The sequence below is a fragment of the Syzygium oleosum genome, unplaced genomic scaffold (assembly GCF_021117445.2).
Source record: "Syzygium oleosum isolate NSW1041296 unplaced genomic scaffold, Sole_v2.1 Sole_v2.03, whole genome shotgun sequence".
Lineage (NCBI taxonomy): Eukaryota > Viridiplantae > Streptophyta > Magnoliopsida > Myrtales > Myrtaceae > Syzygium > Syzygium oleosum.
In genome coordinates, this window is record NW_026607487.1 from 6,562,235 (window position 1) to 6,575,876 (window position 13,642).

General features: G+C 42.0%; 2 protein-coding genes across 3 annotated transcripts; both read left to right on the forward strand.

Annotated features, from left to right (window-relative positions):
- Window positions 1-1,880: 1,880 nt before the first annotated feature.
- On the forward strand, window positions 1,881-6,920 carry LOC115692657 (pectin acetylesterase 10-like). Of its 2 annotated transcripts, none has more exons than XM_056310325.1 (13): window positions 1,881-1,899; window positions 2,426-2,637; window positions 3,014-3,096; window positions 3,628-3,757; window positions 3,887-3,960; window positions 4,668-4,754; window positions 4,875-4,999; window positions 5,095-5,155; window positions 5,550-5,603; window positions 5,693-5,770; window positions 5,983-6,088; window positions 6,256-6,401; window positions 6,563-6,920. In XM_056310325.1, exons 2-13 carry the CDS (start codon window positions 2,457-2,459, stop codon window positions 6,668-6,670), a joined length of 1,233 nt encoding a protein of 410 aa, XP_056166300.1. In that variant the 5' UTR covers window positions 1,881-1,899; window positions 2,426-2,456; the 3' UTR covers window positions 6,671-6,920. The 2 variants fall into 2 exon arrangements, with proteins under 2 accessions (XP_056166300.1, XP_030475447.1); XM_030619587.2 differs by lacking the exon at window positions 1,881-1,899 and adding an exon at window positions 1,910-2,052.
- A 1,619-nt stretch (window positions 6,921-8,539) lies between these two features.
- LOC115692630 (conserved oligomeric Golgi complex subunit 4) lies at window positions 8,540-13,516 on the forward strand. The gene is made up of 2 exons (XM_030619538.2): window positions 8,540-10,248; window positions 12,737-13,516. Exons 1-2 carry the CDS (start codon window positions 8,632-8,634, stop codon window positions 13,364-13,366), a joined length of 2,247 nt encoding a protein of 748 aa, XP_030475398.1. The 5' UTR covers window positions 8,540-8,631; the 3' UTR covers window positions 13,367-13,516.
- The last annotated feature ends 126 nt before the right edge of the window (window positions 13,517-13,642 follow it).

Here is a 13,642-nt window from a genome sequence, read left to right on the forward strand (position 1 = left end):
ATTAATTCGTTTATGACCCATTTTATATCCAATGCAATTTTCTTGATCCATACCTGAATCAGCCCATACCGACTCATACCCAACCCGATTAATATTGCTAAAACACTTTTATATTTAACTAAATTTAGAAAAACTATACCTAAACTAATACGAGAGTACGGAGTGAGTGAGCGCGAGATTGAGTGAGCGCGAGAAAGATAAGTTGAGTTTAAATAAGTTGTAAACCCATTTATGATCAATTTACGATCCATTTATAACCCATTTAACACATATATTATATATACCAATTTATAACCCATTTACTAATATATGGGTTCAGAAATGGGTTTATGACCCATTTTAACAGATCTGCCTCTCAGCAAAAGCATTTACCACAAACTTGTCGTTGCCCTCCTTGTGTTCCCCTCCCCCGAGCTTGTGCTTTGAATTTTCTTTAAAACTTTTTGGAGGAAGTTATAATTCTTTTTCTTTTAATAGTATCACTTTTCTCTTTTTATAAATAATAATGAAAAGATCACGACATTTGGACGAAAATTAAATTCCTACCCAAAGGGTTGTCGCCTTTGAATAGGACCGGCGATTTTCGGCACAATCCGTGTCCACGATACGCAGTTAAACGCGTTCGGGATAAGCTTAATCGTAATCGCGACACGAGTTATGCACATGTGATTTGAACGTTGACCATTTCAGTTCGTTTATGATATATTAAGACACATTTAGTTCGACAATTAATATATGTATTATTTATACCGATACATTTAGATGAAAGATTCTAATACTTCATTCCCCCAAAAAAATGGATTGTTTTTTCCATGCCGCAAGAGTTGCCGAGAGTAAAAAGCTGTTATTAAGATAAATTATTGGCGGTCTAATTTCTTGACAACTTGTTTCTGATTGACCAACACTTTTTTGTAATACCATTTTTTTTTACAGTTTGCAAGTTATTAATAATTTTTGTCTTCTATTGACTTTTGTTTGCCTTTCTTACTCGCATTAAATTTATAAAACTCTTATATGAATCTACCAATCTCTATTTCAGTGACTCACTGAGTTTTTTCCTACTAAATTACTGGCTAGTTTTGGTCTACGTACTATCTTTTGGCTTACTTATCAACGTTTACTTCGTTTTCTTAAAATCTTAAACTTTTATTATCGTTTACAAACTTTAGTTTATCTTTCTTATAAACTCCTTAAATTTAATCAACTCTTATATGAAGATATTAACTTTTATTTGTATGACTTACCGGCTTTTCTTTCATTGGGTTGTCCATCAGTTTTAATTTACCAGCTCTTTTTTTAAGTTGCTTACCACGTTTATTTCATTTTGTGTTAATTTATCAATTTCTTATCAAGTTACCGACTTTAACTTATCTTACTTATAAAACCGTGAAATTAACCGACCTTAAATAAATGTACGATATACACCATGTATATGGTATGGCAAGCCAAATAAAGTCTTGATTTTTCTTTTCAAACTCCGAAAACGTAACGGGTTCTTTTCGCAATACGGAATCATTTCACTAAAACGTGATTGACTCGCTTCTTTACTGCATAAGTATAAAGATCGGCAAAAGTAATCACGGCATGAAATGTCTTTTTCCTATTCTCAAAATATGATTGGACTTGAATTCTTATATGACCAAATAATATCATACCATACAAAAAGACTTCTTCCACACTGTTCTTTTTCTTTCAATCCCTCTTGGAGCTTCAACGATGTAAATGGTACTGCGCAAGAAACGTGACATCTCATCCTACCCCAACCCAACCCCACCATCATTTTCCACAATTATTGCATATCGCTTGCATAGTAATAATGCCTCGTAGACTCACTGTTGTGTCCTAATCCACGGAAAATTTCAGTCATAGGGGCAGGCGCGCGCGATTACAGGCCACGAGGTTTCACAAATTCATCTCCTCTCTCTCTTCACTCTCTGTCTCTCTTTGTGCATAACATCAGCTTCTCTTGTTGTTTTCTTGCTTGCTGCGGTCTTATCTCTCAGCCCTTTTGCTTTGGTGTCCTGTCAAGAAAATGTCCATATGAAAAGATCGGTGTGTTTTCTTGATCGCCTCCCTCAATTTGTTTGTACTTGACAGTCGTTTTTAGTTTGATGTTTTTCCCCTTGCAATGTCGGTTACTGACTGCATTCGATGGCACACTGGTCTTTATTATTAAGGAGTTTCCTCTGCATAATAAATTCTGGGTCAAAACAAGGGACCGCCATTTCTTGCCACTGTATCTCACTCGCTTCCATCATTGTTACAACACGACATTAGTCTCTATATCTCCGTGTGTCTCTCTCTCTCCAGCTCAAAAGCAAGTGAAAATATAAAGAAAGGCCTCTGCTCTTAAATGAGCAGTTGGATATTTCCTTGTATAAAGCAACACGGCTTCACTCTCTCATGTATGTATACTTTGTTTCAGAGTGAGAATCACAGTGTTCCGACCAAAAAAGATGAAGCGTTTGGGCTCTGTGATGTTCATGGCATTGGTGTTTATGAACTGGGCAAATGGGTATGAGGACTTGAACATGACAGAGCTGCTCTACAGCTACAGGGACGCCGAATATGGCATCAGTGGGAGGCCATTGATGGTCGGTCTTACTCTTATTTATGGTGCTGCTGCCAAAGGTGCAGGTAGGGAGAGTTCTTGCTTTGATTTTTTCCTTTTGAAGTTTTGAATTTCAAATACTTGTTTCTTTTTATATTGTTCAAAGAATTCAAAAAAAATGCAGGTAAAGCAAAAACCCCTCTTTCCCATCTCAAAGGTTCCCTCTGCTAATTTTTGGTTTGTGTCTCTGTTTAGGTGCTTTAAGCTTGGGAAGTATGTTTGCAAGTTTCTTGCTTTTCTTGTTTAGAGAGAAAAAAATGCATGCGATTGGAATTGCTGATGCTTTTGTTGCCTGTGAAAGAAACTAGCTTAGGATTAGTTCATGATTAGATTGAATTTTACATGATTCTGCATTATTGACGCATAGTTGAATTTACATGAATTTAAACATGGATTATGCAGTCTGCCTTGATGGGAGTTTACCAGGTTATCACCTCCACCAAGGATACGGATCGGGCGCTAATAGTTGGCTCATTCAGTTGGAGGTATGTCATTATCCCTCCACAGAGCAGTAATGGGTTAGCTCTTGCTTTTCCCCCACATGATCACAATTGTGGTTTGTCCATTCAGCAACTTCTTGATACGGATCGATATCGTCCTTTTGCGTTAATTTGGGCGGCAAGTTTTGTTTCTTCATTTTATTGGTCTGCATGTTATTACTTACCTAGATTTGTTCTGCTTTACCTGTTGGTCTTATAGTTGAAGACAAGGTTGGCGGTGTGTTGACATTGTTGAGTGTCGTTTGATGGTCGAATCATGAAATTTGAGTTGGAAATGTATTAGTTGGCGTAGTGGATATTTTGGTGCTTCTTCTGCACTAGATTTGAAGTGTTTTATTAGTGTTAGGCTTAATAATTCGGCCAATTGCCTGAGCATTCGACAGATTTACGCATATGGGCATATGAACATCGGTTCACAAGCGAAGACATTGATGTGAATTTTTCCCAATTTAGAGCCTCTGTGATACCAATTTTAATTCTTACTCGAACTTGGGCATTCTCTTATGTGGACGACAGGGAGGAGGATGGTGCGATACAATCAGAAACTGTGTATACCGTAAGAAGACGCGGCGTGGTTCGTCCACATACATGGAGCGGCAGATTCCCTTTACCGGGATATTGAGCAACAAAGCTGCCGAAAATCCTGGTTATTTCTGAATACCATCTTTAGTTTGTCAACATCCCAACTCTTTTTTAAGTGTTCTGTATGTCTCTTTCTTCTCTTGTCACATGAGTTACTTATTAGCAATTCTGGATTCAAATATAACCCTTGCAGATTTTTTCAATTGGAACAGAGTCAAAATCCGTTACTGCGACGGAGCATCTTTTAGTGGGGACAGTCAAAATCAGGTCAGTACAAATGTTTGAGCATGCAAATCTTTAGATTTAGCTTCAGCACAGAGAATTCGAAGAATTGCTGACGATATGGCTTTTGACTATGAATTTCGAGAATGTCCTTTTGCTTTTTCTAAGAACATAAATTTTGAAAAACAAAAAAACAGAATTTACAGTTGTGTGCACTGCTGCTAAGTCGTATTCTGCTTTTGAATGGTTTTTTCCACAATGTTAAAGCAAACACTGCAAACAATTTGACATCCAAAGTAAACTATATGCAAATGTGTTTGTAAATGGACAAACTTGTAAATATAGGCATACAAGGATCTCAATTTTACATCTTTTGCTAAGTTCTTTTGTTTCCTATTTTGTGTGTGCTTACGGGGTGTACTGAGAACTAAATACTATTTGCTGCCTAGAAGCTCTATTTAAGCCCTTACCAACTTAGCAAAATTTGATATTTGTGTCTGCTTTCTATTTCAAGCTGTTATTGCCTGTTCTTTTGTGTCCTCATTTGGCCTGAAGTTTCACAGGCTTAACTTCTCTGCTGCATAAACTCTTATTGAACTTTGCTCCTTTGAATAGACTATTGAGGGAATCAAATTCGTTTTCTCATACGTAATGTCTCTTTGGATTTCTTAGACACATCATCATTTACACTTATCGATAATATCATACCAGTGGCTCAATGAGAAATTTCTTCCATGTGTTTGTGGTCTCAGGCAGCACAATTATATTTTCGAGGACAACGCATTTGGTCAGCTGCAATGGAAGAGTTAATGTCGAAGGGAATGCGCTACGCTAATCAGGTTCTCATGAAGCATCTCGATAAGTCATCTCTCCTTCTTTCCTGCACATATTCTGAAGCCTTTTCCTTCAGCTTTTCTGTTCTTCTTCCTCCTATTTATTTATTTTTGTGTGTATTCTAGGCTCTTCTTTCCGGGTGCAGTGCGGGTGGGGTGGCTTCTATAATGCACTGCGATGAGTTCCGGAATCTTTTCTCCGGTTACACAAGAGTCAAGTGCCTGAGTGACGGTGGAATGTTCCTCGACGCGTAAATACAGTCTCCGGCTTTTTTGTCGTCTCTACACTCGTAGATCTTTACTTTGCTACCGAATACGCTTGCACTGATTTTGTCGCAAATTTCAGGATGGATGTGTCGGGGAGGCGCACTTTAAGAAGATTGTTCAGAGGAGTGGTTAGCCTACAGGTGCCCTTTCTGGGGTTCTTTTCATCATTGCATAAGATAGCTTTCCACTTTGAAGAGGGTCCTAACCATTCATTATGTCTCATGAACAAAGCATCTCCTTTTGCTGGTAAAATAGAGTTATGCTCATGGACCGCTAACTTATAAAGCAAGAGAGATGATTGTTGTCTCTGCTAAATAAATAGAAAACAGAGGTTGTTGAAAAAGGGGGTGTGACTGTTACCTTTTCCTGGAATTTCGGAACACGTCGAACTGTCGGATGGCTGTGATTCGTATTCATACATAGCCCTGTGTTTTATTTCAAAATGCATTTTTGTACTGCTCATTCTATTGGATTGTACTTAGTATCGGGCGACACCATACTCAGGAAACAGCGCATTTTTCTGTGTTTTTACAGGGAGTCCAAAAGAACCTTCCAGGGAGCTGTACCAATCATCTGAATCCCACCTTAGTAATTTTCCTTCTCTAGTTTTATCACACATGTTGGTTCGACAATTGATATTGTGATGCAGTTGTTCTTACACTTCCCTCCTTTTCCAGTGCTTCTTTCCACAGCATCTGATTGGCGCTGTCGAGACTCCATTGTTTCTTGTAAATGCAGCTTACGATACTTGGCAGGTATGTCCCATTTTAAAACAAGTTCTCCGACTCAACCGGACCTTTCTATTTGTATTTGTTCTCTCTTGTTTAATATGCACTCCGATGCGCGTCTACTCACGGATGATTGAGGACTAATTTATTGGGTTACTATAGTTTTCTGCTTCTGTTATGGGCATTAAGTCCGAATCACAAACTGTCGTTTCTCAAATGATTTTCATCGGTTTAATCAGGTCTTGGCCAGTCTAGCTCCTCCGTCGGCTGATCCTCGCGGCTACTGGAGCCAATGCAGAAAGAACCACGCCTATTGTACCGCCCCACAGATCAATTTTCTGCAAGGTCTGCTCGAATAATGTCATCGCCGTCTTCACATTTGTCTCTTTTTTTTACCTCTTCATATGATGTCGGAAAAATGAATGCTCTCTAGTATGTATCATTTCAGCCGGCTTCAATCGCTTGAAGTACAATAACGTGAGCTCTGTTGCATGATTTATCCGACAAAGCAGATTTTCGGTATCAAATGCTGAGAGCCCTTACCAGCTTCTCGAGGTCCAGCAAAAACGGACTCTTCATAAATTCTTGCTTCTCTCATTGCCAGACCGAGAGGCAGGACACGTGGTTCGCCCCGCAGTCGCCGCACATCGGAAACAAGGTACGTATAACTTCAACTCGCGATGCGATCGCTTTTTATTCAATTTGCAGCATGTACGTAGAACAAGATCACACAACCTGCACACCGGTATCCCATTCTTGCCTCTTAGTATTAGATTCTTAACCGCATTGTTCCATGCGTCGGGCGTTTCGCGGTAGCAGGGCATTGCTCAGTCGGTCGGGAACTGGTATTTCAATCGAGGCGGCGCCAAGGCCATCGACTGTCCATACCCTTGCGACAATAGCTGCCACAATCTGGTGTTCCGCTGATCGAGTCGCCGTCTGCCAGCCCTTCGACGTGTCGTAACTCTCGATTTATTATTCCGGGGAAACAACCGTACATTGCGGAAAGAGAATAAGAGAGCTTGCTAAAGAGCAGGTTCAGCGATCAGCAGCGAGCTGATGCCATTGATTTGAACACCTCGTATGATGAACACTTAAGATTTGTAGCAATGTTGATCTCTCGGTTTAGAACTGAACGATGCTTGTACCTTTAAAAAGTGTCCGTGCATTTATTTCATTTATTTCGAAAAAAATGAATGATTTGAAAAATATTTTTTAAAAAACTAATAATCCCCTGTCCGCAGCAACCACCATGATAGAAAAATTAGCTGATCGAGATCTAGATCTCATCTCCGAGATGGCCGCCGTGACGGTGGTCTCAAATCCGGCACGACCACCGCGGAGGTCGGTGGTTGCGACCGAGGGAGCAGGCGGTTTGTTTCTTCGGGGGCAAGGTGAATGTGCAGAGAGAATTTAGAAAAAAGAAAATGTAAAAGATATTAAGAAAGTGCAAATAAAATCCACAAAAAATCAGAATAGCTTTTTCGTTTAAAAGAATAGTAAGCCAACAATTTTTTAATGCGTTTAAGTCCATGGTAGTAAATAGTAACTAGTAAAATCGGTCATTAGAACAGTGCAAAAAATGAGCAGCGGCAATTTTTCGAAAAATAGAGGATTCGTTTTTGGAAAAAGACATAAAAATAAAGGGGCGATTTTTGAATTTCGGAGAAAAGAAAATTAGCACGTGCCTTTTTCATCTTTCATCTTTCTCCGTCTGAAATAGGGAGTGCATCGGTCCTGATCAAACCCGGTATTGAATCGGCCATTCTCTGAGTGTTTCTCGGGAGATCGGTTCGCTTCCCGATTTCATGTAAGGAATCGGACAGGGGGCGGTTTTTAAATTTCGGAGAAAGGCGAATTAGCCGGCGGTGCCTTTTCATCTATCAATCTTTCTCCTTCTTGGGTAAATGGCCATGTTCTTCCCCCTAATTGTAGTTCCGGTCCCTCTCCAAAGTAGGGAGTGCATTAGTCCCGATCTCATGCGACATTGAATCAGCCGTCTTTGAGTGGTTATCGGGAAATCGGTCTGGTTCCCGATTTCACATAACAAATCGGATCAATCGACCAATTAAGATTCTTTCAAATTTTTTAGAAAAAATTTCAAATAAGAGTATGAAGTGCTTTTATTTTCTCAAAATAAGGGCCTGAAGACTAAAGTGGAACTTATTTCAAATAAGGACATAAAGTGCTCTTATTTTCTTAAATAAGAGCTTGGAGTGGTTATAATAGTTTCAAATAAAGGCCCAACCCCATCGGCCGGCCAATTTGGGGCATAAATTGAAGCAAAATTAAATTAAAAATTTTAAAAAAGAAGAAGAAATATATGAGTGAGGGCTGCCAACCCTCCTGCTTGTAGCCGCCGCCCCATCACCGGTGAGACGGTAGTGATGGCTGGCGAGGTCGCCGACGCCTCAACAAGGGGCCATCTGGACGGTAGTGCCGCCCTCTCCCGGTTCTAGCTGCTGGCCCTCGACTCTAGTCGTCGAGGGTTGCCGGCCATCACTGTTGCCCCACCGCTGATGAAAATGCCCTTGACCTTGGTAGGGTCATGCCCTTTTTTTGAGACGACATGGTCACTTAATACCTTTATTTAAGAAAATGAGAACACTTTTGAGTCTTTATTTAAAATTATCTTTTTTATATTATTTTAAAGCAAACTCTAATTAAAATCGAAAAAATCACCGATTCCGAGACCGATCCTAAAACCGAGCCGAATCGGACCCGGTTCATACCGACCCATCCTCGAACCGATGACCCCCATACTCTACTATGAAGTCCCCAACTTCAAACATGTAACGACGAGCTCTGCCGAGATCCAACTCCATCTCCGTCTTTCCCCATCTCTCCCTCTCTCTCTCTCGCCGCCGGCGACGACGACGACGACGACGATGGCGTCGCCGCTGTCCCTCGCCCCGATCGAGGATCCCCCGCCGCCGCCGCCGCCGGCGGAGGACGGCCTCCTCTCCTCCTCCTCCGTCCACTTCGGCGGCCCCGATGCCGTCGCCCACGTCCGCGCGCTCACCGACGTCGGCGCCATGACCCGCCTCCTCCACGAGTGCATCGCCTACCAGCGCGCCCTCGACCTCGACCTCGACTCCCTCCTCTCCCGCCGCGCCGACCTCGACCGCCACCTCCTCCACCTCCAGCGCTCCTCCGCCGTCCTCGACCTGGTCCGCTCCGACTCCGACCACATGCTCTCCAACGTCCGCTCCACCTCCCTCCTCGCCGACCAGGTCAGCGGCAAGGTCCGCGAGCTCGACCTCGCCCAGTCCCGCGTCAACTCCACCCTCCTCCACCTCGACGCCATCGTCGAGCGGAACGACTGCATCGAGGGGGCCGGCAAGGCGCTCGGCCACGAGGACTACGAGTTCGCCGCCACGTGCGTCGAGAGGTTCCTGCAGATCGACGCCAAGTACGGGCGGGATCCGCGCGGGTGGGACCAGATGATGGCCTCGAAGAAGCAGCTCGAGGGGATCGTGAGGAAGCGGCTGGCTGCCGCCGTGGATCAGCGGGATCACGCCACGGTTCTCCGCTTCATCCGGCTGTATTGCCCGCTGGGGCTGGAGGACGAAGGGCTTCAGGCGTACGTTGGCTATCTGAAGAAGGTGATTGGGATGCGATCGAGGATCGAGTTCGAGCAGTTGGTGGAATTGATGCAGGATCAGCACAACAATCAGGTTAACTTTGTCGGGTGTTTGACCAATTTGTTTAAGGATATCGTATTGGCAATCGAGGAGAACAATGATATTTTGAAGAGTCTTTGCGGAGAGGATGGTATTGTGTACGCGATCTGCGAGCTCCAAGAGGAGTGTGATTCGCGGGGTTCGATGATTTTGAAGAAGTATATGGAATATAGGAAATTGGGGAAGATATCTTCCGAGATCAATGCGCAAAACTCGAACTTGCTTGCTGTCGGAGCTCCTCAAGGGCCAGATCCCAGAGAGATTGAGTTGTATTTGGAGGAGATATTGTCCCTTATGCAATTGGGCGAGGATTACACTGAATTTATGCTTTCCAAGATCAAGGGGTTGACTTCAGTTGATCCCGACTTGCTGCCGCGAGCAACCAAGGCATTTAGGAGCGGGAGCTTTAGTAAAGTCGTGCAAGAAATCACTGGGTATTATGTGATTCTAGAGGGCTTCTTTATGGTGGAGAATGCGAGGAAGGCAATCAGGATAGATGAGCATGTTCCCGATAGCCTTACCTCTTCTATGGTCGACGATGTGTTCTATGTTCTTCAGAGCTGCTTGAGAAGAGCCATTTCAACTTCGAATATCAGCTCTGTTGTGGCAGTTTTGAGTGGCGCCTCTAGTTTGTTGAGCAATGAGTACCATGAAGCTTTGCAACTGAGGATGAGAGAGCCCAACCTTGGTGCTAAGCTTTTCCTGGGTGGTGTTGGCGTGCAGAAAACTGGTACCGAAATAGCAACGGCCTTGAATAATATGGATGTAAGCAGCGAATACGTTGTCAAGCTCAAGCATGAGATTGAAGAGCAATGTGCACAGGTAATTATGTCTCCACTTATGGTTTACTAATGATATTTTCTGATGAAAATTGACCAACATAATTAGTTCTGTCTTCAAGTGATAATAAAAGAGTGACATCTGGAATGTTCATCACATGTAGAAAGACAGACATTGAAACAAATATGACTTTTGTCCCGTAGTAGTTGTTTAAGGTACTGGTGTGTTCTAAATGTCGACTTGCTTCTTTGTACATTAGTATGATGCTTTTGTCTACCCTGGATTTGTCTCTCTAGTTGCTTGAGGGGGCTGAGAAGCTCGGCATCTTGCCCTTCGCCGGTGCATGAAAGTTTAATGTTCGAGGGAGTGGTTAATATTCTACGTTAGTTCTTTAAGTCCTATATTTTGCTTTATTTATGGTCATTTCTTAAATGACATTTTTGACATCTTATACAATTAGGATTAAACTGTCAAGGACTTTGTTAAGATCTAAAAGAATCTTTTTTGAAATGGTTAAATGTTGAGTTCAAATATAGCCTTTACAAAATTTTATGGTCATGGATTGTGATGGAAGTTGTTGTAGTTCCGCTTCTTGAGGTTTCAGATGAGATGGACCAGCTCTGGAACGTATATTATGTTTGTATAGGGACACATCGTGTGGTCTTAAAGAAGAGTTATATCTTTTTTCATAATTCTAGAAATCCTCATGTTGCTCATTTGAGATAATTTAGTCAGTACAAATGTGGATACAACTTACCTTTTTGTGTTAAAATTGATCAAATAGATGCTGAGATAGACTACACATGTAGTAGTTACTTAGTTAGTCAAATGGTGTATTTAGATGTCTACTGCTACCACATCCTATCATTTTAAAAGGCTTGTATGATGATTGATAAAACTTGAACTCCTAATTCGGCCCTGACCTGAAGAAATTTTTTTGATGATTGCACATACCATAGTCATGGTGCTTTTGTGAGAAGTTTAGATGTTGCTATTGCTGCGAGTTAGAGATGCAGGAAAGCATGAAGTTCAATGCACAACTGCTGTCATGATGTCAGTATTTCGCTCAAGAGAGTTTTTAGTGGAGAACTAGATAGTGATATACGAGGTTTCTGCAACTAGTTCGGGCCAGCTGGTTCAGTTGGTTGGGTCATGGACCAGGTGTTAGACTGGTCTGGTTAGCGTAGTGGTCCTAGTGGAGTATGGAGGCAGCTTTGCTGAAGTACTGGATTGAACTCGTTTGACCTGCAGTTCAACTGTTGAAGCAGACTTTATAGTCTTTAGACCTGCATCAACCTGTTGTGGTTGGACTGATTGGTGAAAGTTGTGTGTTTAATAAGCTGCCATATGGTATTGAAGCTGTGGACAAGGCTTGGAGAAGTCGTTTGAGCTGCTAAAGAGACCAGGCCATTTGGAAGCAGCTTGTAATTAAAGCAAGTGAGCAAGTGGCATAGACTAACACGGGCAAATATTGTGGGGGTGATGCTTCTCGTACCGGAAGGTGTAACAACATTGATATTAATGTATTTGCAGAGATTATATATCATAGTAACAAATGCTTCATAAAATCACCAGTTGACCTGGTGATCCAATCTGCCCTACCGTTTGAGCTTTCATCGGCTGCCTGACAGTGTCTTTCACCCATCCACTTTTAAGAGCACTGGTGATATGTAGAGCTGTAGTTTGGTAGCTCGGTTTTTCAGGCACTTTGGAAGTATTGTGTATGTCTTACCGATTGATTTGTTTAAGTCATTATTAGGACTGCCGTATCTTTCTATATTTTGCCGCATTCATGGATTGGACTATTTTTTCCTATTAATTCCTACTTAAGTAAACTGAATGGAGAGTTTCCTGAATATACGGCTTTGAAAATTTGTTTTTCTTGTCCTTCTGCTGGGTGTTTCCTTTCGTTGCTTCAAATTAGCTCTTTTCTCCCCATTTATGTACTACTGGCTTGAAGTTGCTGACAGAACCTCTCCCTTTCGATGTGTAATTTTAGTGCACTCTATTCGTATTATTTGTTTTGTTAAGGTCCTTGTGGCTTTATTGTAAAATAAATTGACTGTTGCTATTGCTGATTTCTTGGAATTCTGATTGTGGTTGTTGCATGGAGCTGTTGTAGTTAGCTTGAACAGTATGGTCAGCTGTCATAATGGATAAAAGATATTGCTATATGCATGTAAATAGTTGTCCAAGCTTTCGTGTTTTTTTAGTTTGATTGACTGAGCAGCACTGTCGGACTTTTTAAGCTTATTGTTTAGGTAGTTACGCTATACTTTCAAATTTGCACTCTTAACTTTTTGAATTGGTCGAACTCCCAATTTTATTGAATGCCTGGAAACATTAACTTGCTTTGAACCCAGTTTAAGAACTTTAGATTTGACTTTTGAATCATCATAACATGTGTAGCATCATATTATGTTTTTCTTTGCACTTCTGCACCCCTGACCGGCTTCATGGTTCTTGAGGTTGACTGGTATCTCGGTTTCATGGTTCCTGAAATGATAATAGTTGAATTATCTTGTGACAGGTATTTGCTGCCCCGGCCGACAGAGAAAGAGTGAAATCTTGTTTATCTGAGCTTGGAGAGATGAGCAATGCTTTCAAGCAAGCTTTGAATGGTGGGATGGAGCAGTTGGTAGCTACTGTGACACCGCGGATCCGTCCAGTGCTAGATAGTGTGGCGACTGTCAGTTACGAGTTGTCAGAGGCTGAATATGCCGATAATGAGATAAATGATCCCTGGGTGCAGAGGCTGCTGCACGCCGTAGAGACCAACGTCGCATGGCTCCAGCCATTGATGACTGCCAACAACTACGACTCGTTTGTGCATTTTGTTATTGACTTCATCGTGAAGAGACTCGAAGTGATCATGATGCAGAAGAGATTCAGTCAGCTTGGAGGTCTTCAGCTTGACAGAGATGCAAGGGCACTCGTGAGTCATTTCTCGAGCATGACCCAGAGAACCGTCAGAGATAAGTTTGCGCGTCTCACTCAGATGGCTACGATCCTTAATCTGGAGAAGGTTTCCGAGATTCTAGATTTCTGGGGTGAGAATTCGGGACCAATGACTTGGAGATTAACCCCAGCTGAGGTGAGGCGAGTATTAGGTCTGAGGGTGGACTTCAAACCAGAGGCAATAGCTGCTCTGAAGCTGTAACGCTTATCGGATGATCCCGACACAGTTCAGTTGTAACACATCCATTTACTGTATTCAAATTAATTTTTTCTAGTACACTCCTCATCTGATTAAATGGCGATGGATTCACATTCACCTCCTAGCAATTGGAAGCTGAGATAATTGCTCTCACATTCACCTTCGTAGTGAAGTGACATGATATACTCTTAGACGATGCCTCCTCATCGAACCTACTTTAGCTCTGTTGATGTCAACCTCTGCAGGAATCAATACATCGTTTGGTTGTTGGGTAAATCT